Genomic DNA, 24,977 nt, shown 5'->3' with positions numbered 1-24,977 from the left:
CTCAAAAGTATCCCTTGGAAAGACATCTCCAAGTGGAATGACTCCCCTCCAGAGAATGCACGAGCAACTCCGCAGAGTAAGAAGAAAACAGTAAAATGTTTATTTCTATTTGTTTTTTTAAACCTAATTCTCTTATGTTTTCTCTTTGTGACTACATTTTATGATTCACATAATATATCAATACAGCAGCAATTGTACATGTATATATTTTGGAAGAGTGAACTAAATTTTTTTGCCAATTAAAGGTGCACGATTTAAAACATTTGGATACCACTCATATAAAAAGTAAATAAATAATATAGAAAGATGAAGGAGAGGAAAAGGACACGTGTGATAGTTCTCAGGACTTGGAAAATGTCACACATTTAAAGCAAAAAACAATTTTTTGAATGAGTTCTTTCAAGCTGCTATAAATACCTTGATTATTTTAACCCAGCTTTACCATGACATAAACACTTAAAATGACTTGACCATTAATGCAATTTAGTAATAGGTTTAATTTTTAAAAATGCAAGTGGTTTACTTTTTATTTTGTACCCTTCTGTACTATTTGGATTCTTTACCAACTGTATGTGCTGTGTGTATACGTATTTAAATATAGGACTATAAAAAAGATAGCAAAATAAAAATGGAAAATTTTTTAAACGAAAGATTCCACCAAGCAACTAACTTTGACGTGATTTTCAAAAGTCACATAAAGCGGTTTTACTCTTGAATTTTTGCTTGACATTGAGTTAGTCAAGTCAGGCAAATTAATACAAGTACGGGATGACTACGGTCAGAATGAATTCCCTCTCTGCACCTCAACATCCTGAACTCTGCTTTTTCAGCCACTCTGGAGGGAACATAAGCAGAGGTGTGAACCAATGTGACGTGATGTGATGTGATGTGGTATGATGTGATGATGTGATGCTATGATGCTGATTCCATTGCAGGCATGATCACACGACTCCGCCACCCTGTGTCAACCAAGGCCAACAAGGTTCCCATCTCCGTGTCCTTGGGAAGTGGTATGAATACACCCTTGGTCTCTTAAGATCTATTTCCCACATTTTTGGCTAAAATATGCATATATGGTTAATTTATTGAAAAAAAGAGGGAAGACAGGAAGGCAGTCCCTGCTCAGATTGTGACAGGGAGGGCTTCAGCTCTAATATATTTATTCGTTTTCTAAAAACAAATAATAAAAACAAAAGCCTTTTCTGTCTTCCCAAATTCACTCTGTTATCTCTCCAGCGTTACCAAAAAGAGTGTCAAATCTTTCCTCTCATTAGACCCAATCATCGGTTACTAGAAACCCATTGCCTACCCTTTCTTTCTTCTTCTGGGATTCTGTGCCTTCTCGGGGGAGCCAGTTTTCAACGTTGCGTATTTAGGATAATGACATCCATCCAGATCACAATTTGTTTTATAAGAAAACGTAATGATATTTTACCAAGCTAAAGGGCATCGAGCACATTTTGACACCACATCTAAGATGCCTCTGGTTGGCAAAGTGTTTATACTCTGAGCTTCCTATCAATAACTGTAGCTGCTTCAAGACCAATATTGTCCTAGCGGCATTATCATGTGGTTTAATAGGTTATAAGACCATGTCACTAAGGGTTTGTTTTTTTTTTTTAAGTGATCAACTTAAAATAAAAAGTCTTGCTCTTCTTCATATTATCAATGTGAAACTCCCTTTGGAGACGAAATCGCTTGGGAAGCTGTTAGCCCCAAAGTTTTATATTCTCATCCTAAAGAGTATCTGTCTTACCTTATTAGGAATCTGGGAACTGAAAAGAGAAGAGATTACGCTGTTGAAGGAGCTGGGAAGTGGCCAGTTTGGAGTGGTCCATCTGGGCAAGTGGAAGGGGCAGTATGATGTTGCCATTAAGATGATCAAGGAGGGCTCCATGTCAGAAGATGAATTTTTCCAGGAGGCCCAGACCATGATGTAAGTTTCTTCCAAGAAATGGCAGTTTAGCCCTCACCATGGGAGGATGTTCATGCTAATGGGCCTGTCTGTAACATTTGCAAGGACTGAAGGAAGAGTCCGCATATCACAGATATAAACACTTAGAAGTTATAAATCAAGCTAATGCGCTAGTAAATAAAATTGATTCTGTGCTCCTACTTTGACCAATATACCTTCGTGACAAACTGAAAGGCCATATTTGAATTTAAAATTCTCCAGAGTCTTTAGAGAAACCGGTCTCTGGCCCAAGGCCCCCACGAACTCCACCCTGCCCCTTCCCACTCCCACCCCCTGCTCTGTCCTGCACTATACTCAGTTCAAATGTGCAGACACAGCATTCAGTACATCCAAGCAGCCTCTATGTCTCCCACAAACAACTATCTATGTTGGCTGATGATTTTGATTTGGGGCAGGTGCACCAACAGCATGGCTCACTCTTGGGGGAAGAGACTCAAAAAGAATCTACATGGGTCCTGGAAGAGGCCTCAGAACTATACAGACAGGGGTTCCAGAGTCCTCGTACCCCAAGAGTGATAGAGAAAGGATGTATGGGTTCTGAGTGGACACGTCTTCTCAGCCCTCTGGCCTTCCTGCCTTGTGGGGAGGTACATGGTGGAACGAGGAACACAGTGGGGCCTTATAAAGCACATGCCCAATTTACCTTATTCTTTCCTCACTGGTAACGAAGATACCCTTCCTAACAGGTCTCAGTCCTAAGCACAGTTCTTAATTCTTGGCAATACATATGTGTTCTCTCCTCTCCTCTCTCTCTCTCTCTCTCTCTCTCTCTCTCATATCTAGGTAAGTACAAAGAATTATTTTTTTTTTCAGCAGAAAAGAAAAGCTTTATTAGAAGCAATAGTACACTTTCAGACGTGGAAACAGGCCTGAGCAAGAGAAGTATGGCTCAAAGTCCACAAAGAATTATTTTAAAGAGTCTACCTCTTCTTGTCAACATGGCGAATCAGATTTTGAAGGGTGACCAACCATCAGGTTTGCCTGGGACTTTCCTGGGTTTGTGCTGAGAGTCCTGTGTCCCAGGAAACCCCGCAGTCTCAGGCAAACTGAGGCAGCTGATCACCCTACTTTTAGGGGACCAATCGACATGGTACGCGAAACAATATTATAGCCGGACTTCAGTCAAAGACAGCTGAAATCACAAATTCTAGCCTGCTACAGAGTAATAAGCCTTTTACAAATTTTACTTAAACATTTACATTGTGTTTACACTCATCTCTCTGAGCACTTTATAAATACGAACACGTTTGAGTCTCAGAAGAAGCCTATGAGGGCTGTACCATTGTCACCTTTGTTTTCTAGGAAACCGAAGCACAGAAATGTTAAATGACCTGCCCATGGTCACCACGCTGGTAAAAGTGGCAGAACAGAAATGCAGAGCCAGGCAGACATTCCAGTGTCCACTTCCTTAGTCACTCCTTTATGAAGACCAAAGGCACCAGGAAAGTCAGAACAATCATTTTTACCACAGTTGCAGAAACGTTTGAAGCAGAGGGACTATGTGACTATAAGCCTTTGGCTAGGGCTGGCTTCACGTGTGTGCAACCCGCACAGCCTTGAGGGGCCCCACACTTAAAGGGACTCCACGCTTGGTTTAATGCCCTGGTATCACCATCTTGAAATCCTTAATCATTCCTAAACGAGAATTCCTGCATTTTCATTTTGCACCAGTTCTTGCAAAGTATGTAGCCCATTCTGCTTTTGACAAGTGAACTGTCATAAAACTTGGGAGAGGGCCCTTGATGTCCAACTTTTGTAGGACAGAAAAATCTGAGAGAAACTCCCTTAGGCTCATAGTGTAACCCCCGTGTCCTAGTGAAACTTTAAAACATATTTTTTTTTACGAATAGAGGGGCTTATAATCATACAGAATCATAAAAGTCAGTAACAAATCACCTAGTAATAAAGAAAGAGGTCAAACTGTAACATAAGGGGAATGTTAAATCCCACATAGAACAGTCAAACCGAGGCCTGTTAAATGGGGAGTACCAGTTGACATACTGTTCCCACCAAGTGCCCCTCTGGTCAGGGACAAAATTTGCTCAAGGAACAGCTTTTGTTGGGTGATAGATCTTTGTCTCACTCCAAGCCTTCCCTCTGAACGGAGCACTGCTGAGTGCAATGCAGGTCCCTACAGTTGCCGATAGATGCGAAGCTGGGCTCATTGCCCTGAGTAACACGATAAGGCATGCCTGCATGGTTAAACCAAGGAGAAAGAAAATAACTAAGTATTTAATAAGTCCTCAATTATTAAAAAATTGAAAAGTTGACATGTTAAATTTAGATTTCTTTCACACATCTGAACACTAAAGAATCATCCTGTAAATCGATGAGACTAGATATTATGTAATGACAAGCCGATGAATATCGTAACAGCTGACTGTCCATCCATCATGAACTACCAGAAGTGCTATACCATGTGGTTACTATTTTCTAAATATATTATTGGAAAAATAACATAACAATAATGTAAAATGAGGGTTTAAAAAAAAAAAAAGCAAGAAAAATTATGCCTAATCTCATTTTCCTAACATGGCATTTCCATTTTACCTACACTCTTCATTTTCTGATCTGATGTTTTTTTTTAGAATGAAATATTTAGATATGAAAGTTAGATGTTTTAAAATGGAAGCGAGTACTCTTAGGCTGTAGCTCCCTCCAAACTAGTCTTGGAAGTTCTCAAGATGCCATGAGACTCAATGGGATTTCCAAGGCACCAGACCCTTGCTTCCCTGATTCCTTGCAGGAAAGTCGAACACAGCACCCACAACTGCTAAATTTCTGCTGGGGTTGTTGATGTCCAACATGAAGAAGCATTCCTTACCTCCAAAGGCTAATGCTCCCAGAATATATCCAAAACATTTTCCTCTCCTCTGTTCAAGTAGAAGGGGGGATAGTAAAACGAACAAAAATCTGCGCATGATTCTTTTTCAGGGCATCTGGAAAATGGAGTGTGGAAATTCAATACTGAACTTTGAAAATCTGTTGTTCCCAGGAAACTCAACCATCCCAAGCTGGTGAAATTCTACGGAGTGTGCTCAAAGAGATACCCTATATACATAGTGACTGAATATATAACCAATGGCTGCTTGCTTAATTACCTGAAGAGTCATGGCAGAGGTCTTGAACCCTCCCAGCTCTTGGAAATGTGCTATGATGTTTGCGAAGGCATGGCCTTTTTGGAGAGCCACCAGTTCATACATCGGGACTTGGTAAGCAAAGCCATTGGCAGCTCAAAGAAAGGACAGAAAGGAACTCATAGTTTCCACCTTTAGTGATGGATTGGGAGGAACGGCAAAGAGGCCACCTTCACTTTTACTTTGCTCGCCTGTGCCTTGCTGAAGCACATGCCATTTTTGTGATAAAAATCAGTTTCAAAATGAAATACTTGAAGTACAGAAAGAACAGAATGACTAAAAGAAGCCATCAAGATTTATGTAGTTGTAGCGAGTCTACGGCCGTGCCACCCTGAATGAGCCGGATCCTGTCTGATCTCAGAAGCTAAGCAGGGTTGGCCCTGGTTAGTACTTGGATGGGAGACCACCTAGGAAGACCAGGTGCTGTAGGCATAAAAAAAATTTAAAAATAAGGGATTGTAAGCTGGCAAGGTCCTTGCAATCTGTGAGGTCGACCAAGGGTTGCCTTGCCTAAAAAAAAAAAAAAAAGATTTATGTAGTTGTAGTGATAAAAATAAAATATTAAAAGCATCAAGATTTATGTAGTTGTGTTGTGGTTTGAAGGAAAAGAGATGGAAAGGAAAGGCTTTGGTCAATTTAGTGTTTCTTGGAACAATTAAACCCAAGTTGACCTTTACTCCAGGAATGGCACAGTGCTAAAGCAGTCATTTAATACAATAACTGAAAATACAAAAGAAACAAACAAAAACCAGAAAGAAATGAAACTTGTGTCTTTGGGTCAGAGTGGGAGGGGGAAGTGTTCTGCTTGGTATGCACTGATATTTACCTTTAAGAGGTTTTCTTGTGCTGAACAGCAAACATTCCACACACACTCTAGGCAAGTGCCTTCTGAGTCTCTGGTGCCACATTTATGCCTTTAGAGCGCCTGTCACTGCACAGTATCCTAGTGCTGAAGAGGGAGCCCCTAGAACTGATTTTTCCCTTCTCATTGATGAACTAAGTTTTTATGTTTAATGTGTTATACCTTTAGTGTTGACAAGGATGGATGCCTGGGTGAAAATACATATGGGAGCACATTTTCATTTTGAGAAGTTGCAAAGGAAAAAAAAAAAGACAAATTTCCAACATTTGGGCCTTTGATAGGCAATCTTAGATTTTGCTGAGAATTCTACTGAGGAGAAGGAAAATGGCAGATTCTGATGTCAAGAGATTCACGGTCACTTTTACTACTTGGTAATTTTGATTTTTCCTCCAAAGGCTGCTCGGAACTGCTTGGTAGACAGTGATCTCTCTGTGAAAGTATCTGACTTTGGAATGACAAGGTAAGCCAGTTCCAAAGGGGCAACCAATAAGAGGGGTCTTTCGATTCACACCTAAATGCCATCGTAAGTGAAGACCTTTTGGGCACTTTGAACTGGGGACTTGAAAACCTGGATCCCCCCTCCATACTACCACTTATGACAACTTATGAAACATTTTACCACATTTCCTCACCTGTAAGATGAGACTGTACTTTGAAAATTATCCAGGGTCCTTTTAAGTTCAACACCCTGATAAATATTTTCTAAACTTACAAATAAATTCCATGAAAGATCCGAAGTATTTAAATATAACATGTTACAGCCAGATTATTTGGATAAATATTATACACATTTTCAACCAAGTCTCCTCTAGCCCTGTCTGTGTTTTTTCTTAATATATGTGCAAATGGGTAGAATGTTAACACTAGGAAAAATTTTCATCGTCACGTTTTTTTCTTTATCACCAAGTAAGGCATGACGGTAGACTCTGAGATTCTCTTGGTGGGTGTTCTATCAACACTTCATGATTAGGAGAAATTGTTTTGATTACGATAGCAGTTTTAAAAAGTGTTCCATTTCCTGATTCTGAGTCCTCATACTATTTAAACCTCAAAGCCAATTTCCGCGATTTTGCATAGGAAATGAAGACATACATGCTCACCTTTCCGATCATCATTTATCAAGTTTCTACTAAATGCCTAGGTCTCGTGGCAGATATTGATATGAATGGGATAGGCCCTGCCTTCAAAATGCCTGCAGTTATTCTAGAGGCAAGTAGGTGTCCCTGACATTGAGACAAAATACAGCTAAAAAGTTGTGCTGACTCAACATAAACTCATATAATTGTGAGGAGGAATGATGCCGTTGCAAAGAGATCTAAAGAACTGACCAAGGCCAGCTCTGGATTTAGCAAGCATGGCCCTAAAACACCATAGGAAGATCTACTTTTTTAAGTCTCCAAAATTCAGTATTAGGAAGTGCTCCTCTTCTGGGACCCCTCAATATTGGCAAGGTGTCCCTTTAGCTGTGTGCTACTTGCCATCACTCCAACCACCATATACTGAGTCACCTGCACTGACATTACAAGTTCTCAGAATAGAAGAACTTACACCCACCTTTTTCTCGAAGCTGGAATATTGACTGTTATGGTGGCATCCAGAATATACCTCAAGTTCTTTGTCCCTTCAGAAAATGGGACACAAGGTCTTGCTCTGAATAAGGGATCCTAGAGGCCACGCACCCCACCCTTTTGGTCACAAAGCTCTGTCACATCATTCAGATGTCTATGACTTAACTTGGTCCTGATGACTTGAAGGAAGGGTTAAACTGTGAGCAGACCCCAGTCAGGGGTGCCAGTGTAGTTTCTGGGTGTCTTGTGGTGTCTGAGGAGCTGAGGAGGCCTGGGGAGGGAAGTATGGAAGCTGCAATATGTAATCCTAGGAAGGTGTTATTTATTATTACTATTACTAATGTTTCAAAGAATAATTTGCCAAACCAGCTTTCTCTGATGTTTTATATTAAATATCTCTAACATATTTTAGTATGTGAAGTTTTCCTATAAATTGTATTCAAAATTTGTTTCCATAATTTTCATTTCCTCATCTTATTTTCCTATTTCATTTTCCTATTTATGAGTCATTATTTATTTGTTTTTGTGGGCAAAGACATGGGGTTCCCCTCTATTCATTATATACATAGTATATGCTTATTATAAGAAATATAGCAAAGTCAAAAGGAGAATCTGGCCCATACCCCTTCACCCCAGTTTTAGCACTAAGAGTACCTACTGTTAACACATTTGTCTTTCTACACCTTATTCCTAAGTATACTCAATCGTAACACAAGTGCACTTACTGTTTGTTTCCGAAAAAATAATGGAATCACATTATAGATCTATTCTTTTGCACATAACCATATACCATGGGCATCTTTTCATTTTGGTAAATACAGAGCGATCTCATTGTTAAATAGCTGCCTATTGATCTATTGTATTAATGTACCATATTATATTTAATCACTTCTCAAAATGTGGATGTTAAGACTGTTTCCATTTTAATCATTATTATAAACAAGAGTGTAGTGAATATCCTTGAACATATATTTTTATGGTCTTGATATCTACATAGGATATTGTTGTCCACTGTTGTTTATAATAGCAGATGGTTAGAAGCCATTTACATGGTTAAACAAATTATGCTAATCCATAAGCGGGAATTCAGCCATTAAATAGGATGCTACAGAAGAAAATGTAACCATATAGGGAAAATGTTCCCGATATGCCATTAAAGGAAAAATAAAAGCAAACCTCAATATGACAGAAACCCAATTTTGTACAAATTATATATAGAAAAAAGATTGGAAAGTATAAGGCGAAATGTATCTTGCGTGGTAGAATTACAGGTTGTCTTTGGGGTGGGATTCTGAATGATTTTATTTTTACATTTTTGTGTTTTTCTCTATTTACCAAACAGTTTGCATTCAGATTTTGGTATTTTCAAAGTTAGATATCATTTTTTAAAGCTTACAAGTTGTAATCAGCCTCTAGCTAAGCATATACATTGAAAGGAAGCAAAAGATGCAGAACACCCAAGCTTTCGGCTGAGACTGGTTGCCTCTCTGTCCTTCATCAGCCTGTACCGCCACGAGGCAATGGCGGCCAGCAGAGGTCTTCCCATTCTGCCAAGCCAAGCAGCTTAAGGTCTGTGTTGATGTTTCCCCCCACAGGTATGTTCTTGATGATCAGTATGTCAGTTCAGTAGGAACAAAGTTTCCGGTCAAGTGGTCAGCCCCAGAGGTGTTTCACTACTTCAAATACAGCAGCAAGTCAGACATATGGGCGTTCGGTAAGAATGTGGCCACACAGGCCCCAGCCCCATTTTGCAAGCTGGCTTCCACAACAGGAAACCACAAAGAGCAGCAACATCCATTTTTAGCAAAAGCCCTGCGCGCTTACAAAATTATTTGTATGGCCCATGATGAGCAAGAGATAGAAGAGATGATCCTTTACTGGGTCAGTGTTAGGATGTCTGCCACATATTGTATAATTTGCATCCTGCTAGTACCTTCTCATAAAATCTCATAAAAGCTCTTCTACCGAAGATTTTTCAACAGTTTTTATGAAGGAGTCATTGGGAACTAAAACTGAGTTTGCGTGAAGTCCAAAACGTTGAAGGGTTTACAATGGAGTCATAGACCTTCGGCATGATAGCAGCCATGATGACTTTTTTGTGTGTGCATTGACCAATTTTGGGAGGCATGCCTGTTGTCAAAACCAAACATGACTCAGCATTCTCTTTGGCCCATACAAGTTTCAACTAGTGCCCTTGTTAAAATTCATCATTTAGATCAGGAGTGAGCAAATCGTGGTTCAGGACCAAATCCAGTGGCCCATTTCTGTAACTCAAGTTTTACTGGTACATGGGCATGCCCATTCCTTTCTGTCTTGTTTCTGGCTGGTTTTGGGCAGCATCAGCAGAGCACAATATTTGTCACAGATATCGCATGACCCCAAAAATCCTAAAAGCCTTCCTGTGTGACCCTTTATAGAAAAAAGTTCACTGACCTCTATTTTATTAAAAGATCTATATTGAAATTTAGTAAAGATAATTAGGAAACAGAAATAATTCTAAATTGGGATTTGGTAGATTTTCTGATATTTTTCTACATCGCGAGGAATGTCAAGCCTATTTACAATCACTGTCAGATGAACCTAGGTAAAATGATCCAAATTATAGTTATAGAATATATTAAATTCAGCTGAGACTCATTTCATGCTTATCTTGGTTCTTAAGCATAATTTGACTTTCTACATGACATTCATGAGATTGCCTCAAAAAAGCAAAATTTAGCCATATATTTTTCTATATGACACGATTTTTTAAAATAATTATTCCTTTTGTAAAAGTGGTATTGTTCATTGTAAAAAAAAAATAATTCAATGTATATAGAAAAAGGGAAAACCACAAAGATAGCATTTTGGTGAATATTTGATGTTGTTTTGTGCTGATTACCATGTCAAAATTAGTTTCAATCTTGTTTCAGTTGATATGACACTTATGAAAGATATTTAAAAAAAATCAGTATGCCTACTCAATAGTTACACCTTGTGATTGAGCTAAAAATTGCATTACCTAGTTTGATTACTTATCTTATGCACCAGAACTTGGCTCCTGTTATTTTCTGGCTGTTTCCAAAAACTAAATCCATTCTGAAATGTGTCCCAATAAGTATATTCAAAATGAACCAGGGCCTCTGCAAGTAATTCTCAAAGAGGAGCTGCACAGATAATTTAAGCACTGAAATTATTCTCGAGATAAGTGAATAATAGCCTTCCAAAGACAGAGTCGTGAAGGGAGCAACACACTTTTGAATGGTTGTTTTAGAAAGTTCGGTTTCTTTTTAAAATACGGCCACGACAACTTGTAATATTATCTTACTGTAAACATTGTTCATAAAATCTGTAGCTCTAAATGTCAAAGAAGTTGAAGGCAGTACTTCAGTTATGATTCCAGAGCAAACTTCTTCCTTGTTACATATTTCTGGTTTTCTAAGTTTTCGAAGCTGGCTAAGTGTTGAAATTCTCTTGCTTGGCCAGTATGACAGAAAAATGGCCACTGTTTAGAGAGTAGTTAAAATGCCCAGTGCTCTTTTAAGTGCTCTGGGTGTTTTATCCTATTTAATCCTCACAATAACTCTATGATGTGCAAATGTCGTCATGTTAGAGACAGGGACCCTGACTGAGAAGGGTAAGAAACTTGCCCTAGTGGTAGAAGGGGGCCTCAAAGGCCACGTCTAACTGACTCCAAATGCCCGTCTCTTGACCACCATGACCAGAACGCAGTTTCTTAACCTAGAGTCCACGACGCCCTGGATGGGGGACAGTGGACAGCCAGAAATCAAACACCCAAATGCTGTGTGTTCATTTTCCCGAGAGAGAGAGCCAATGGCTTTCATCAGATTCCCAAAAGGATACCTGACCCACAAAATATTATGACCCACTGTGTTGATAAGAAAAGGAGCAATGCTGTCAATGATTTTATCTTTAAATTTTCACTGAAAGGTAATTTGACTGTGCAATGAAATGGTTGCACAAAACAGCCAAGGAAGAGAGAAGGGGAGAGTGAGGGCTTCAGTCGATCACTCCTGAGTGCTGGAGCCGGATCGGTCGTGGGTTGACCGAAGCCCCAGACACTTCTCTGAAGCAGCCTGAGGGTCTGGGCCCTAAGTAGCTCCCTCTGCAGCTGCCCTTGCCATTTACCCATTTACCAGCAAGAACGGGTGTCTGGGTCTCAGGAAACATGGAAGAGAGGACCTAGGCATCGGAGGGGATGGCGCAGACCCACTCTCCACAGTCTGTCCCTTCTGCTAGGACTCATTTCCCAAGGTGCCTTCGCTCTGACCCGTAGCCTTCCTGACCCGGCATGTGTGTAATGTTCATTCATCAAATTCTGTACCTTCTGACGTCTGCTTTCTTTCCCTGCCATCTGCCGGCCGCCCCTCCATGTGCTGCAGGGATCCTGATGTGGGAAGTGTTCAGCCTGGGGAAGCAGCCCTATGACTTGTACGATAACTCCCAGGTGGTCGTGAAGGTCTCCCAGGGCCACAGGCTCTACCGGCCCCAACTGGCGTCAGACACGGTCTACCAGATCATGTACAGCTGCTGGCATGAGGCAAGTGCACCACCTGGGGAAACTGGTGGCCGCATTACTGCCGGACAATGTATTTTTGAGGGGAGGCACCTGCTATAGATCAGATAGAAATGGCCCCGGGCCTCTGCGCTCAACTGTTTGTAATCTAAAACAAGCAATGCTGCTGCCAACAATTTAACAACTTATGTTTAGCACCGTTCTAAGAACTTCATAAATATGAACTCATTGATTAATCAAGAAACACACTATGAGCTCAGTAGTATTATCAAAGCTAAAACTAACAAAAGAAACAGACACTCAGAGAGGTTAAGTGACTTGTCCAAGGTCACATAGCTAATACGAGGCAGGTTCGCTGGTGTCGGGACCCCTGTTCTTAACCACACTATGGGGTCTCTACTCGAGTGGAAAATGTGAAACAGAGAATATCTAACCACATGTAGAGAAAACATAATGGACCCGATTCCATCCTCTCTTCTTACGTCTCCCAAATGTTGAGTAAAAGCATTCCATGTGGGTAGAAAATAAGAGTCTCTTTTGGGTTAGACATAGAGCTGAAATTGCAAGGGATTGATTTGCTCTTGCCAAACGCAGTCTTACACACACACACACATACACACACAACACACACACACACACACACACACTGAAAACACCAAGCAGCTTATAATTATACATGTGCAATAGAAACATAGACAAGTACAAGACTTCTTGCCATCACATGTCAGATGGAGAAGAGCAGACGAGGGTTTTTGTGGTGAAGCCCAGGCCTCCCTGGCCCTCCTTGCTCTAGCTCTTGGGCCTAGGACGATACCATCTGCTGGACAGGGGTCCTGACAGGAAGAAACTGCCTCCTTCCCACAGCTGATCCTTAAAAGTATGTGAATTGTGCCAAAATCCATTGAGAGGGATTTGCACAATCCCGATGAAAGTTCTGCATAGAGTGAGCATTTTGTACATTTCAGTCTCCCCCTTGTATATATTTTGAGACTTTTGAAAAAACATTCCAATTTATCTTTCTCATACTTCTTTGCACAAAAATAAGCATGTGAGTATATGTGTGTGTTTCTTACCAAAAAAGTAGCAAATTTCTCTCTGCAGCTGTTGACCCTCTAGCAAAGAGCCCACTTTGCTACACAGACCATTGTCAAACTTCTGAATTTCTGCCAATCTGCTAGATAAGAAATGGCATTTCGTGCAGCTTTCATGTGTCCCTCTTTCATTAGGAGAGAGGTATTTTTTTTAAGGGCATTTGTATATCTTTCTGAGAATTATGTGTCTTATTTTGCCTCTTTTTTCTATCAGGTTTTTGTTTTCTCTCGCCTTGATTTTAAAAATCAGTTTATAAAGTGATTGTATCTATTTTATGTTTTAACTTGAGAAATTTGACATCTTTATGATTTGTCCTATTCGAGAACAAGCCATGTTTTTCTATGCATTCAAGTCTAATTTATATGTTTCAACAGTGTTTTAAAGTTTTCCTCATTTGGGGATACATTTTTGTAAATATTTTATTTTGGTGTTGTTGCTACTGAGAATGGGGTTTGTCTTCCATTATATCTTCTAATTCGTTATTGTACTTATATATGAAGGCTACTGATTTTGCATATTAATTTTATATACTGCTCTCCTGGTGAATTCCTTTATTATTTGAGTTGGTTTTATCATTGACTGTCTTCGTTATTCCATCTTAGGCCACTAAAGATACTTTTTCAATTCCTAGAGCTGTAATTGTTTTCTCTTTAGTGGAAATGTCTGTGGTGTTTCCACATTTTTAAAGTCGCTAGCTTTAGGACTGAGGAATACATATTTTATATATTTTATCTTTAATCACAACCTTCATAAACTAAACCATTGCTTTGTTGTTGTTGTTTTCATTTAGCTTCCAGAAAAGCGTCCCACGTTTCAGCAACTCTTATCTTCTATTGAACCACTTCGGGAAAAAGACAAGCCTTGAAGAAGAAATTAGATCTGATGAGAATGAATATAAATGTTGGCTAACATCTTCGCTCTTTTTAAGAAAAGTAGCAAGGCACAGATGATGTAATCTAGCTAGTTCTTAATGATATTCTGTGTGCTGTTTGTCTGTTATATTATCTAGAAATGAACAAGGTAGGAAATAAAAGGTTTCCTTGAAATATAGGTCAAATTAGTAGTTCTGTTTATACTGCTCTTAATATGATACTTCCCAGCCTATAGCAGAAGCACATTTTCTGATTGCAACATAAAGAGGGTGTGTACCATGTGTAAAGATTGAACAGAATTGAAAATTCATTTGGTGGATATTTGTTCTTTATATCATCACTCTCATAATTAAATATGCTATTAATGAGTACAGAAATGTGGACATTTGCCTTTATGTTTCAATATCCTCAATCTTTAGCATGCATGAGAATCAAATGGAGAGTTTATTAAACCCACAGAGATGCTGGTAGAGCAGGTCTGAGTGCAGCCTGAGAATTTATATTCTTAACAGGCGCCCAAATGTTCTTGTGCAGTCAGTAGAGGTTTCTCAGGGAAACCTCGTCATGTGGTGGGCTTGGTCAGGTGGCCCCTGATTCAATCCAAATGACAGAATGCTCACCTGATATCCAGATTAGAACAATGACTCGTTATGTCATCATGTACATAAAAACTAAAGTTCACGAATATTATTCCATAATATATTAGTTATGTTTCACATAGAGCAAATTTTAAAAGATGCAAAGGTAAAACTTAGTGCCTTTTTCCTTATCCTTAACCATTATCAATCTTGATTCAAGTGTAACCATGATCTTATATCTGGAATTAAATTGTTGCTTTCAAGTCAGTTTAAATCTGGAATTTGGGCTATGGGGCTTCTGGCCAGTTTGATAACTGAAATTTCTATATCAGTCTTCTATCTTGACACAAAGGTGCAGAAGTGTGTGTTTAGCTTCTCGTGGCTATTACTAAAAGGCACTTTAGCTTTAAAAACCCTTCCTGAAAATGCCCTCCTTCGCGGCCTGCTGCTGAACCCACAGGTTTTCATCTTTTTTGGAGTCCCTCATTGTCATATCTATAAAGTCAAGAAGGGAGAGAGGTTACGTGGAGGGTACTATTGCAATGAAAAGACACCTTAATGAAGCCCTACAACTACTTTCTTGCTGTAAGTTAACAGTCCCCCTTAACAGACATTCTTACCCTTTCTCATCCGAGTCACGCCCTCACCTCCCCCACCGCCCCCGGCTATTTTGAATGATCTCTTAGTTTGTTTCCTGACATTTAAATGATTCCTTTCTTTTCAGCAAAATTGACTTATAATAGTCCTTTTTTCTTTTTTTTTTAACAGAGGCACGCAAATCTCAATTTACAATGAAATAGAACTTTTAAAATAACCACTAGGGCATTTACACATTCGGCAAGCATTTATTAACATGAACCATATGCCAGGTTCTTTCCTACCCAAGGGGAAAGAAAGAACACAGCCCCACCTCCTTAGTGGACCACAGTCACGTGGGGGGTGCCAGCCTTTGCTATGCTCCCCGATTCTGTCCGCCAGGGACTGCGCACAGACTGTGAAACCCCCAGAGAAAGATCTCGCAGGCCCAGACTAGGTCTTGCTGGTCTCCCCTTGAAGGTCGTTTTCTTATTATTTTTATGTATTTGATCTTCTAAAAATAATCTTCTTTAGAATTAAAGTAATACATGCTTATTGCAAAAATTCAAACAATACAGAATTGTCTAGTACGAAAAGAGGTCAAAGCCTGCTCAGAAGCCTGGCTCTAAATATCAGGTCAAGTCTACAGCCATGCCACCCTGAACAAGCCTGATCCCGTCTGATCTTGGAAGCTAAGCAGGATCAGGCCTGGTTAGTACTTCGATGGGAGACCACCTAGAAGACCAGGTGCTGTAGGTGTAAAAAATAAAAAAAAAAAAGTAAGGTATTGTAAGCTGACAAGGTCCTTGCATCTGAGGTCAACCAAGGGTACCTGCCTCTAAAAAAAAAAAAAAAAAAGTAAAACATGCATAATAATTTTTAAAATGCTATTTAACCGTATTTAGTGATGATATCTGGCACTTACTGTTTTAAAACTTTATCCTCCCCTGACTTGGCTAACTAACTGATCCATCATCACCATTATCTCTACAGAATTTAAGAACAAAGTTATCTAACATTATGCTGGTCACCACACAGAGTAAGTTGACAGATTCGGATATTTTAATCTATTTAATCTACGTAGTGGATGCTGTGGTCAGAACTGTGCTGGGGGATCTGAGATACATAAAAGCAGCATCGGGCTTGGTTCCTCACCTGAGGGTGTATGTCATCCTAACAACTCTTTTTAGGCTAATTTTATAATTGCTTTGTAAAACAAAGCTGTTTAAGAAATTGGGATACATTCCAAGACTTTTGAGAGGCCAAGGGTCCCAGGCAGTGAGACAGTGACCTAGTTGCAAGTGAGAAGGAGACAGAACCCAAGGAGACCCTAGCACATAAGTGCCCGTGAGACCACAGGAGTGTGCAAATCTAGTATTTATTGAGTGTGTTTTGTGCTCGGCACTACACAGATGTTGTGGGTGAATACAAAAGATTTAAGAGAGTGACATTCAGTTGGGATTTCCACTCACTCCACAGAGAAGAATGGAAGTGAGTTTCTATCAGATGGCGGGAGGGGGGGCCCCCCTCCCGGGTCATGGAGGCCCCGGGGCTACTTTAATCTTGTCAGGGAGATGACGATGGAGCTTGGAAGTGAGAAGGCAACTCTTCCGACATTCTCCAGATTCTTCTCTCTTCTTTAGACTTGTCACCCTGAGGAAGGCACAGGTCCAGTCCAATCATCACTGGGCAAATGACTATAGTGCTTAGATTACACTACTGTGAAGAGGACATCTCATCCTTTATACTCGAATTAAAATAAAGTGAACAGTGTGTGTCATTTTCGACCCCCACAGCTCTATCAGTTCATGTGCTCTGTCCTTAAAAGCCATCCGCGCAGATTCCATACAAGGCTCTTATACTTACTCCTGCCTTATATCCTTTTTTTTTTTCCCAACTCCAGTAACACAGCAGACATTTCCATTTCCATAGCCCCTGAAGAGCCGGGGAAGCCAAAGACGTACTTTCCCTATTATTCTCAAAGATAAATATCTCTTTTAGGAAACAGAAGTCAAGTGTTGAGGCAGAAATAAACCCTACAAGTAATGTAAGTGAAGAGGCCCTCTCCTCAGCATGTCTTCTTGGACAATTTTCCTGAACAGAGCCATGGTTCTAATATTTAATGATATTTTTATAACCTCGTACTTTCTGTAATGTGAAATTAACACTTACATACAATAAAACCGCCTCAAGGGGAAATAAAATAGATTTTTCTAAAACGAAGTCTGAACATCATCATTATTTTGGAATCCTGGATTATTTTCTCCTTTACTCAAATCCACGGAAGAATAAGGATTTTCTTCGCTTCTTTCTTGATTTTTCCTGTTAAATAAAGTGAAGTCACCTTAATAAAGTGATGCTAGAATGACACTTCCTCCCTTGGACTCCACTGGGTCCAGCCATCTTTTACATCTCAGCATCTAATCACCGGTGTATCATTTGCATATCAATCCCTTCTTAATGGACTATAAACACCTGCAGTGCACTGGGTTCACTTCCTCAGCCCTGTGATTGTCACAAGGGTTGGCAGAGCATAAGAAACTGGTTAGAATCTGAGCTCTGGACTCAGGGAGAGGGGACTTCTGTGCCTCAGTTGGCCTATTCAGAAAACGATGGCAATTATGCAGAGTCAATGAAATAATACTTGCAGAGCACTCACAGTACCTGGCATATAATCCTCAATGAATATGAACCGTTACTATTATTTTTAAAAACTCACTGGTCATTTAGCCAATAGCCTCATTTCAAAGAGCTTCCCTACTAAAATCAACTTCCAAAGTATAAAGATCAGGGTAGGACAGCTTTGTAGTACAACAAACAGCCTAGGACACTAGGTGTATATCCCAATCTGTTACTCATTAGCTGTGTAAACTTGAGAAAGTTACTTGGCCTCTCTGAATCTCAGGTTTACATATGCATGAAGGTAATTACATATTTATATCATAGGCTTGTTGAGAACATTAATGTATGAAAGCACTGAGCACGGTAGTCGGTCTTGTTTTTCTGTGTACCTTCTGCTAACAGTGCGTGAAATGACGCAGGTGTCCCAAAAAATTTGTTTAATGAATTAACTTTGGAATAGTATCTCATGTGCAAAATTTTAGTCTGTAGAAGAGTGCTTCTCAAACTGAAATATACACACACATGGCGAGAGTCTTACTAAAATGAAGATTCTAATTCAATAGGCCTTCCAGAAACCGATCGTTTTAGTTGGCTTTGGGAAGGGAACTCGGAGGCAAAGAGTGACAGGAAGACACCATATATCCTTCTGTGTTTTTAAATTTTTAACCATATGGATGTATTCTATTCGATACCTAATTTTTTTAAATGAAGACACTTTGGGGAACTAAAAATCTCTATAGTGAAGAAAATTGAGCAAAATCGATGGGTGCCTGTACAAATTCCATCGAGAACATGTTTAAACAACCTGAAGTGTGCAGAGTTTTTAGGTGTTCTAACATATTATTAACCCTAATTACATAAACCAACAAAAATAGATGATTTCTCAAGATCAGGGGAAAAAATCTAGTGGTAGAGCAAGACTATAAACCAGGTCTCCAGTGATCTAAATCCTCAATGAACTTGGATCTTCAACTCAAGAACAGATTAGAGGGTGCCTGACCCATGAACTAATGGAGGAGTAAAGATGATTAAAGAGTAGCAGTTTGGAGCAAATCTCTGAGCTCATTCTTAAATGTTTCACAGTTCAAACCCGTAATCAATCCCTGAGCCCACCCACTGCTGAGTTTGCAGTGCCTCTTGGCAGTGGGGACATGATGCTGTGGCCAGGATGGAGTGTCCCTGGGCATGCTAGTAAATTCCAGGCTGGACATTTACAGTGAGGTAGGGCTTGCTAGGAAGGTGAAGTGCTGATGAAATCTGGTGAATTTCTAGGGGATACATCAGAATATTTGGGAACGAAACTGTCCGAAAAAGTAATTGCCCTGTACAACCTACCACTTAACTGCAAATTTTCCAGTTAGCTTTCCCTAAACCTTTCTGTTTTAGGATCAATGGGTCTAGAAAAGGTCACTTACTTCCTTCGGTCTCTGATCCCGGCAAAGATGAGCAGGACAATACCGACCACCACCAGCCCCATCACGACACCAAAAACAATCAGCCATATGGTGACAGGTGGCTGGTAAGGGGGTTCCAGTGTTGGCTCAATACCCAGAAACTCCAGGCTGTTGTCATCCAGGCGGAAAGCATCATTGATACGGCCCCGGGACATCCTATTCCCAAAAGCAAAACACTTAGGCAAAAGGAACACTTAGGCAAAATAAAATGGCGTGTAATTATTTACTCCTTATATTATTGTTCCTGAAAGGATTTTACAGGGCTTATCCTAAGAATGTACACCTTAAAGAGCAATGAAATCAAAGTAGATGAGCAGGTCCAGTGAAAGAGATGAGTTTTGACAATTATGCACCTTTCATATCCTGCAACCTGGATTAGGTTTGGGGAGAGCTTCATTGGAAAATTGGTTGCAAGTATGGAAACATGCAAATGGCTGGCATTTGTTCATTTGTGAGTATTGTGTTGCAAAGGCAAAGGACTTCTCTCCTGTCAGAGTATTTCTACAATAACTTTATATCAAATAATGGAAAAGGACAATTAGATACTCTTCTACAAATGAATCCATTCCTATATCCAGTTGTATTTTCCAAAACAATATATTAACATTAGGAGGCAGCACCGGGGAGGAATACAGAAAAGGGGCTTTTGACAGTTTCTCAGCATTGGGATGGGACATGGCTGAATTTTATAGATAAAAACAAACAAAAAAAGATGAAGATTATTGTTTTTTAAAAAAAGCAAAATAACGGTGAAATGGAGAATATTCAAGATCGAAACCTGAAGTATCCAGCATCCCATCCTCCTACCAGATCAGGAGGTCAGAGCCCACCCAGGGAGGGAAAGAGGTCAAAGCAGAATTAGTCATGTAACCGTTGGCAACCTCAGCCTGGAAGTATCTCAAGTCTTTCTGGAAACAGGAAGTTTGAGGTCCCCTGCAGCTTGCAGGAGGGCTGGGCTCTTTCATGGTGATCTCAGCTGGGACTTTTCCCCAAAAACAGAACAAGTCATTTGGAGGCGGTCAGTGAGTCTCTGGGCATGGTTGGGTCATACACCCCAAGGTAGATTTCCCAGGCGAACGCACTGCCCAGCAGGTCTTAGTTCTGCCTCCAGAGATGAACAGCAGCTCACGAGGGCCACCTAGTGAGCGTCCCTGTAGCGGTGGGTATCAAGCTTTTTAATGTAAGGAGAACCATCTCCATGGATCCATGCTTCACTTTTGCTGTTTTGAGAAACAGCTGAGACAAACTGAGTGAGCTGTCCCTTCTAAACCCTTCCTGCCCACAGCGAGTCCCTCTCCTCGTGCGGAGGCTGGCTGACGTCTAAAGAAATCTATTCTGGCCTACTTGGTTTCAGACTTTGCTTAATTAAATCAATGCTACATCCAAGTCCCCATAGCATATGACAGCAATACCTGTCCAAGTCCCTTCTGCACTTAAACCATTTTCCATGAGTGCTGGCCAGACTTTCCTCAGCCAGTACCTTTTGCCTTTGCCCAAGAGCATTCTCAGGCCATAAGGTGCCGCCGTGCCTGCAAGCCAGAAACGCGGGGGAATTCATGTCACCTGCAAGCAGTTCTCAGCCAGTGACTGATGAGAAGTGATGAATAAATACCCTAGCTCTGCTGGGACAATTTGGGTGCATATTCTGTAGTCTCCCAGAATTCCCCAGCAGAATGGAGCTCCAGTTGTCCATAGTGGTAATTTGCTCGCTAATATATCACTTATTATCTGTCTTCCATTCTGTCTCCTGTCAGTGCTTCTTGTGAACACCTCCCAAATAAACTACTTACAATCCAATCCTTGCCCAAGGCCCTGTATCTGGAGGAACCTAAATCAAGACAATTTCCTTGCTATGAGGTTCTCCTGGAATTAAAACCCAAGTTTTTAAAAGGAGGTAGAACATATAAATGACTCAGACCAGTGCCCGGCACACAGTAGGAGCCCACTCAATATTAGTTATTGTTGTATCTGTTAACCCCCTCCATCTTACATAGTTCGAAAGCAAAATATCACCTGATGGCTTCTTCAACTTCAGTTCTAGGAATGAAGTCAGACACATTATTAGGTGAGGTGACAAAGAAGTTGAAGGAGATTCTTGGTTTCAGGTCACTCACCCACACATCATCCTCCCTGTAGAGAAACAAAAGAAGCATCTTCCGTTGTAGCACAGAGGACACAATAAGGACAATGAAGACTTCCTCTGGTGAACATGAGACTGAGGGAGGGTCGCAGGGTTAAGTAGAGAGATATGGGGCAGGCCAAACAACGGAAGGATGTAATCGTCCAAAAAAACCCTTAACACTGCCCAAAGCACATGAACTCGACTCCATAAGTTGTAATACCAAGTCTTGGCACTATTCCGCTCCCATACGAGAACCACGTGTTTTTTTTTCAACTCTAGAAAAATTTCCAACTGAAAGCACCAGAGGAATCATTGGTGTCCCAGGACTGTGATAAACAACACGGTAGACAGCAGTGGCTTAGTGACACGGACAGAACTGGTGCGTTTACATCCTCCAACCCTACTCCACCAACGAAAAGGAGTGTCATGTTGCACCCACGGGCGAGGGTAAGGAGTGGGGTTTACAGGACAGTGTGACAAGACTGTGCTGCTCTCACAGTCGCCAGAGTGATCCTAACAAAACCTAAGGCAGATTATGGAGCTCAAAGCCCTTCTCGCTCTAAATAAAAGCCAAAGTCCTTAGAATGGCTCGTGAGACCCACATGAACTTTCTTCTCCCCTTCCCACCCCCAGGCTCCAGGACTGCCCTGCCCACCGTACCTCCTACTTATCTTCCGCTAGCTCACTCCGCTCCAGCCACATTGGCCTCCTGGCTGTTCCTTCGACAGGTGAAGCATATTCATTCATTCCTCGGGATCTTTCCACCTGCTACTTTCCCTAAGTGAAACATTTTCCCCCATTGTCTGTATTACTGGCTATCTCCCTGGTTTCAAATATTTGCTCAAATATTAACGAGACCTTTTCTGACCATTTTAATGAAAATTGAACTCTATATACACACATACACACGTGCACCAGCACTCCTTAGCCTTTTTCCTGTTGTATTTTTCGCCGTAGCACTTATAACCATGTAATTCTACTATATTTCACTTATATAGTTTGTTGATCGTAACACACACACAAAACATATACATTAGAATACAAGCAAAGGTTTCTGCCTTTTTCTTTCAGTGCTGAGGGTGGATGACAGCATGTAAAGGAGGAAAGGGAAGAGGGAAAGAATAGAGAGGAGGGGAGGGGAAGAGACAGGAGGGAAAAGGAAAGGAGACCAGCATTTAATAAGAACAATGCTTTTGCAATCTCCAAGTCCTATAAGTCACAATCGCCCCAAAAATACAGTGGCCCAAGCTCCAGGATATCAAAGAAGTTTAAACGTCATTAGGAGGTTTTTCTTAATTTGAAAGGTTAAGCTCAATATCTCTTCAGACTCAAGAATAAGGGAAGTTCTGGTTGAAGTAACTTGAGAGCGCAGCAAAATCAACTCACCCAAAAGGAATTGTCAGGTTTTTGACTTTTGAAAAATACTCTCTCATGGCATAGGCAATAGATGACTTGAACAAGTACATTTCATTGTCATTCCATTCGTACTGCAAATTCAGAAGAAAAACACTGCTCAGTAGGGATCACAGGATACATGCAAAATCTGATCATCTGTAAGCATTATTTTTAAATTTTCTAATATTCCAAAGATTCTCGCTGTTCATGAAGTCAGGGACCTCCAGCTGAAGTGCATATCAAGTATCACCTGGAGGCCTTGTTAAGTTAATGAATACTGGATCCCACCCTTCAGAGTTTCTAATTCAGAAGGTCTCAGATGAGACCCAAGAACATGCATCTCTAACAAGCTCCCAGGCCATACTAATGCTGCTGGTAGTCAGGCAACCGTGCTTTAAGAACCACAGGGTACGCTGATTCTTTGACTTTAGTTTGATGTAAGCTGAAATACACACTCTGAGGGCAGGTTTATAGATGTGACAAATGCAAGCTGTGGGTTTTGATTAAAATGTCCATATGTTGTAGACAAATATGCCAAGTTTTTACTATTTTTATAGTAAGTTCTCAGATATGTGTAAAAGATAAAAAAAACTTGAGATTCAAAGGGAAAAATAACTCTTTGTAAACAAGGTAATCTGTTCTTGTTTTTCAGGGCTAAACAAATGGCTTGCATAGTGTGTTTGCACAGTTCGCATAGCGTATTTGCATAGTCTATGAAAAACTTAAGAGAAAAAAAGAATTCACTCTTTCCTCCAGTAGCTGGCAGTAGAAATCAGCGAATGGCACAAATTTTGCACCTGTCCTTTTCCTTTTAGGAAAAACGATGACGAGATTTCACAAAAGAATTGTTACATTAACTTCAGCATGATATCATCCGGGCTTTGGAAAAAGTTGCTTCAATAGTAATAATAATATTATTAATACTAATACTAATAATATTCTGGTTGCTATTTCTATATTAAAAAAAATAAAGGTCGAGTTCTCAAAAGATCCAGTTGGACTTTGCCATGAGATAGCTTGAACTGGACAGACATTCTGGCTCTGATGTGTAGTAGCTGCCCTAGAGGTGTATGGTTCTCGTCTCATCAAAGGAGCCTTTTGCTCAGTGAATCAGCCTCAGAGTGTTACACCATCAAACCCTCTGAAGACTATTTACCAATCCCTCAATGCATGGAAAGAGCACATGGGACAAATGTCAAAATATATATATATATAATTGAAAGGAATCTAATCTGCTGGATACTTTAAAGTGATGAAAATTTATGAGACCGAGGGAAAGCTAATAAAAATATAACAGAAAGAGAAATAATCCCATAGACATTCAGTGGTTGTTAGCAAACAGGAAGTTGAACTTACAGGGTTCGGGAAGTGATGCACCTCCATTTTTATTCTTTCTTTCTTTCTTAAATAGTCATTTTTTATTCCTACTATGTTATTGATATTCAGATGTCTTATCCATGAAAATTATACTACAACGACTCTGGAGCCGTGGACAATATTTAACTTCCCAGGAAAACTAAGGGGATAGAAATGCAATCTTTGGATCTATCCAGTGCAAATAACAATTTCCTATAGCACCTTGGACTGTTTTATCCAATAGTCCCAGACTATCCTCCAATCCTGCAAAGCCTTCAGGGTGCCATGACCCCATCCAGGCCTTTGCTCCCCATCTGCCTGGGACAACCTTCTCCTCTTTCCCAACCAAAGCCACTACTTCTTCAGACTGGATAACCTGAAACAGGTGTTTAGGAGAAAGCATTAGCTGATTAAAGTAATTCACACTTAGTGTAGGTAACGTGATTTTCTGTAAAATATTTAGTTATCCTGAAATGCATCTCTACATCATTTCTCGAACATTGCTGTAATTAAAATCACTTGGGGAGCTTTCAAAACTCTGATACCCAAACTCTTGATGCCACACCCCAGGACAATTAAGTCAGACTCTCTGGGAATGGGACTCGAACATTAATATTTTGAAAACATCACATATGACTCCAGTGTGCCTCCAGGTTTGAGACACAGTGTTCTAAAGCAGAGCATCCTCGTCTTTATTATGTATACAAATGACCCAGGGGCTTGTTAAAATGCAGATCCTGATTAAGCTGGCTCCAGGGCTGAGGCCTAAGATTCTTCATTTTTAACAAGCTTCCAGGATATAGATGATTGACTAAAGCAAAGCAAAGCTTCCTACACTACTTCTAAAAACAA

At 40.3% G+C, this 24,977-nt stretch overlaps 2 protein-coding genes and 2 pseudogenes across 3 annotated transcripts in view; 3 read left to right on the top strand and 1 right to left on the bottom strand.

Annotated features, from left to right (window-relative positions):
• The window catches only part of BMX (BMX non-receptor tyrosine kinase), a 47,654-nt gene extending 33,269 nt beyond the window's left edge, over window positions 1-14,385 (top strand). For both annotated transcript variants that reach the window (XM_039873443.1, XM_039873449.1), the window contains 7 exons: window positions 936-1,010; window positions 1,765-1,936; window positions 4,971-5,187; window positions 6,370-6,434; window positions 9,138-9,256; window positions 11,925-12,082; window positions 13,941-14,385. In XM_039873443.1, coding sequence (XP_039729377.1) covers window positions 936-1,010; window positions 1,765-1,936; window positions 4,971-5,187; window positions 6,370-6,434; window positions 9,138-9,256; window positions 11,925-12,082; window positions 13,941-14,015 — 881 coding nt within the window. In that variant the 3' untranslated portion in view covers window positions 14,016-14,385. The remainder of the gene's footprint in view (window positions 1-935; window positions 1,011-1,764; window positions 1,937-4,970; window positions 5,188-6,369; window positions 6,435-9,137; window positions 9,257-11,924; window positions 12,083-13,940) is intronic.
• Window positions 5,426-5,544, top strand: LOC120611850 (uncharacterized; annotated as a pseudogene).
• A 1,432-nt stretch (window positions 14,386-15,817) lies between the features above and the next one.
• On the top strand, window positions 15,818-15,935 carry LOC120611926 (uncharacterized; annotated as a pseudogene).
• An 833-nt stretch (window positions 15,936-16,768) lies between these two features.
• Window positions 16,769-24,977, bottom strand: part of ACE2 (angiotensin converting enzyme 2) — a 39,987-nt gene continuing 31,778 nt past the window's right edge. The window contains exons 15-18 of the mRNA XM_039873431.1: window positions 22,761-22,861; window positions 21,266-21,382; window positions 19,214-19,408; window positions 16,769-17,498 (exon numbers count right to left, since the gene is read on the bottom strand). Of these exons, the coding sequence (XP_039729365.1) occupies window positions 17,390-17,498; window positions 19,214-19,408; window positions 21,266-21,382; window positions 22,761-22,861 (522 nt within the window). The 3' untranslated portion in view covers window positions 16,769-17,389. The remainder of the gene's footprint in view (window positions 17,499-19,213; window positions 19,409-21,265; window positions 21,383-22,760; window positions 22,862-24,977) is intronic.

The sequence above is a fragment of the Pteropus medius genome, unplaced genomic scaffold (assembly GCF_902729225.1).
Source record: "Pteropus medius unplaced genomic scaffold, Ma_sr-lr_union100, whole genome shotgun sequence".
Taxonomy (NCBI): Eukaryota; Metazoa; Chordata; class Mammalia; order Chiroptera; family Pteropodidae; genus Pteropus; species Pteropus medius.
The sequence above is the reverse complement of the archived record's forward strand: the minus strand, read 5'-3'. Positions and strand labels throughout refer to the sequence as shown.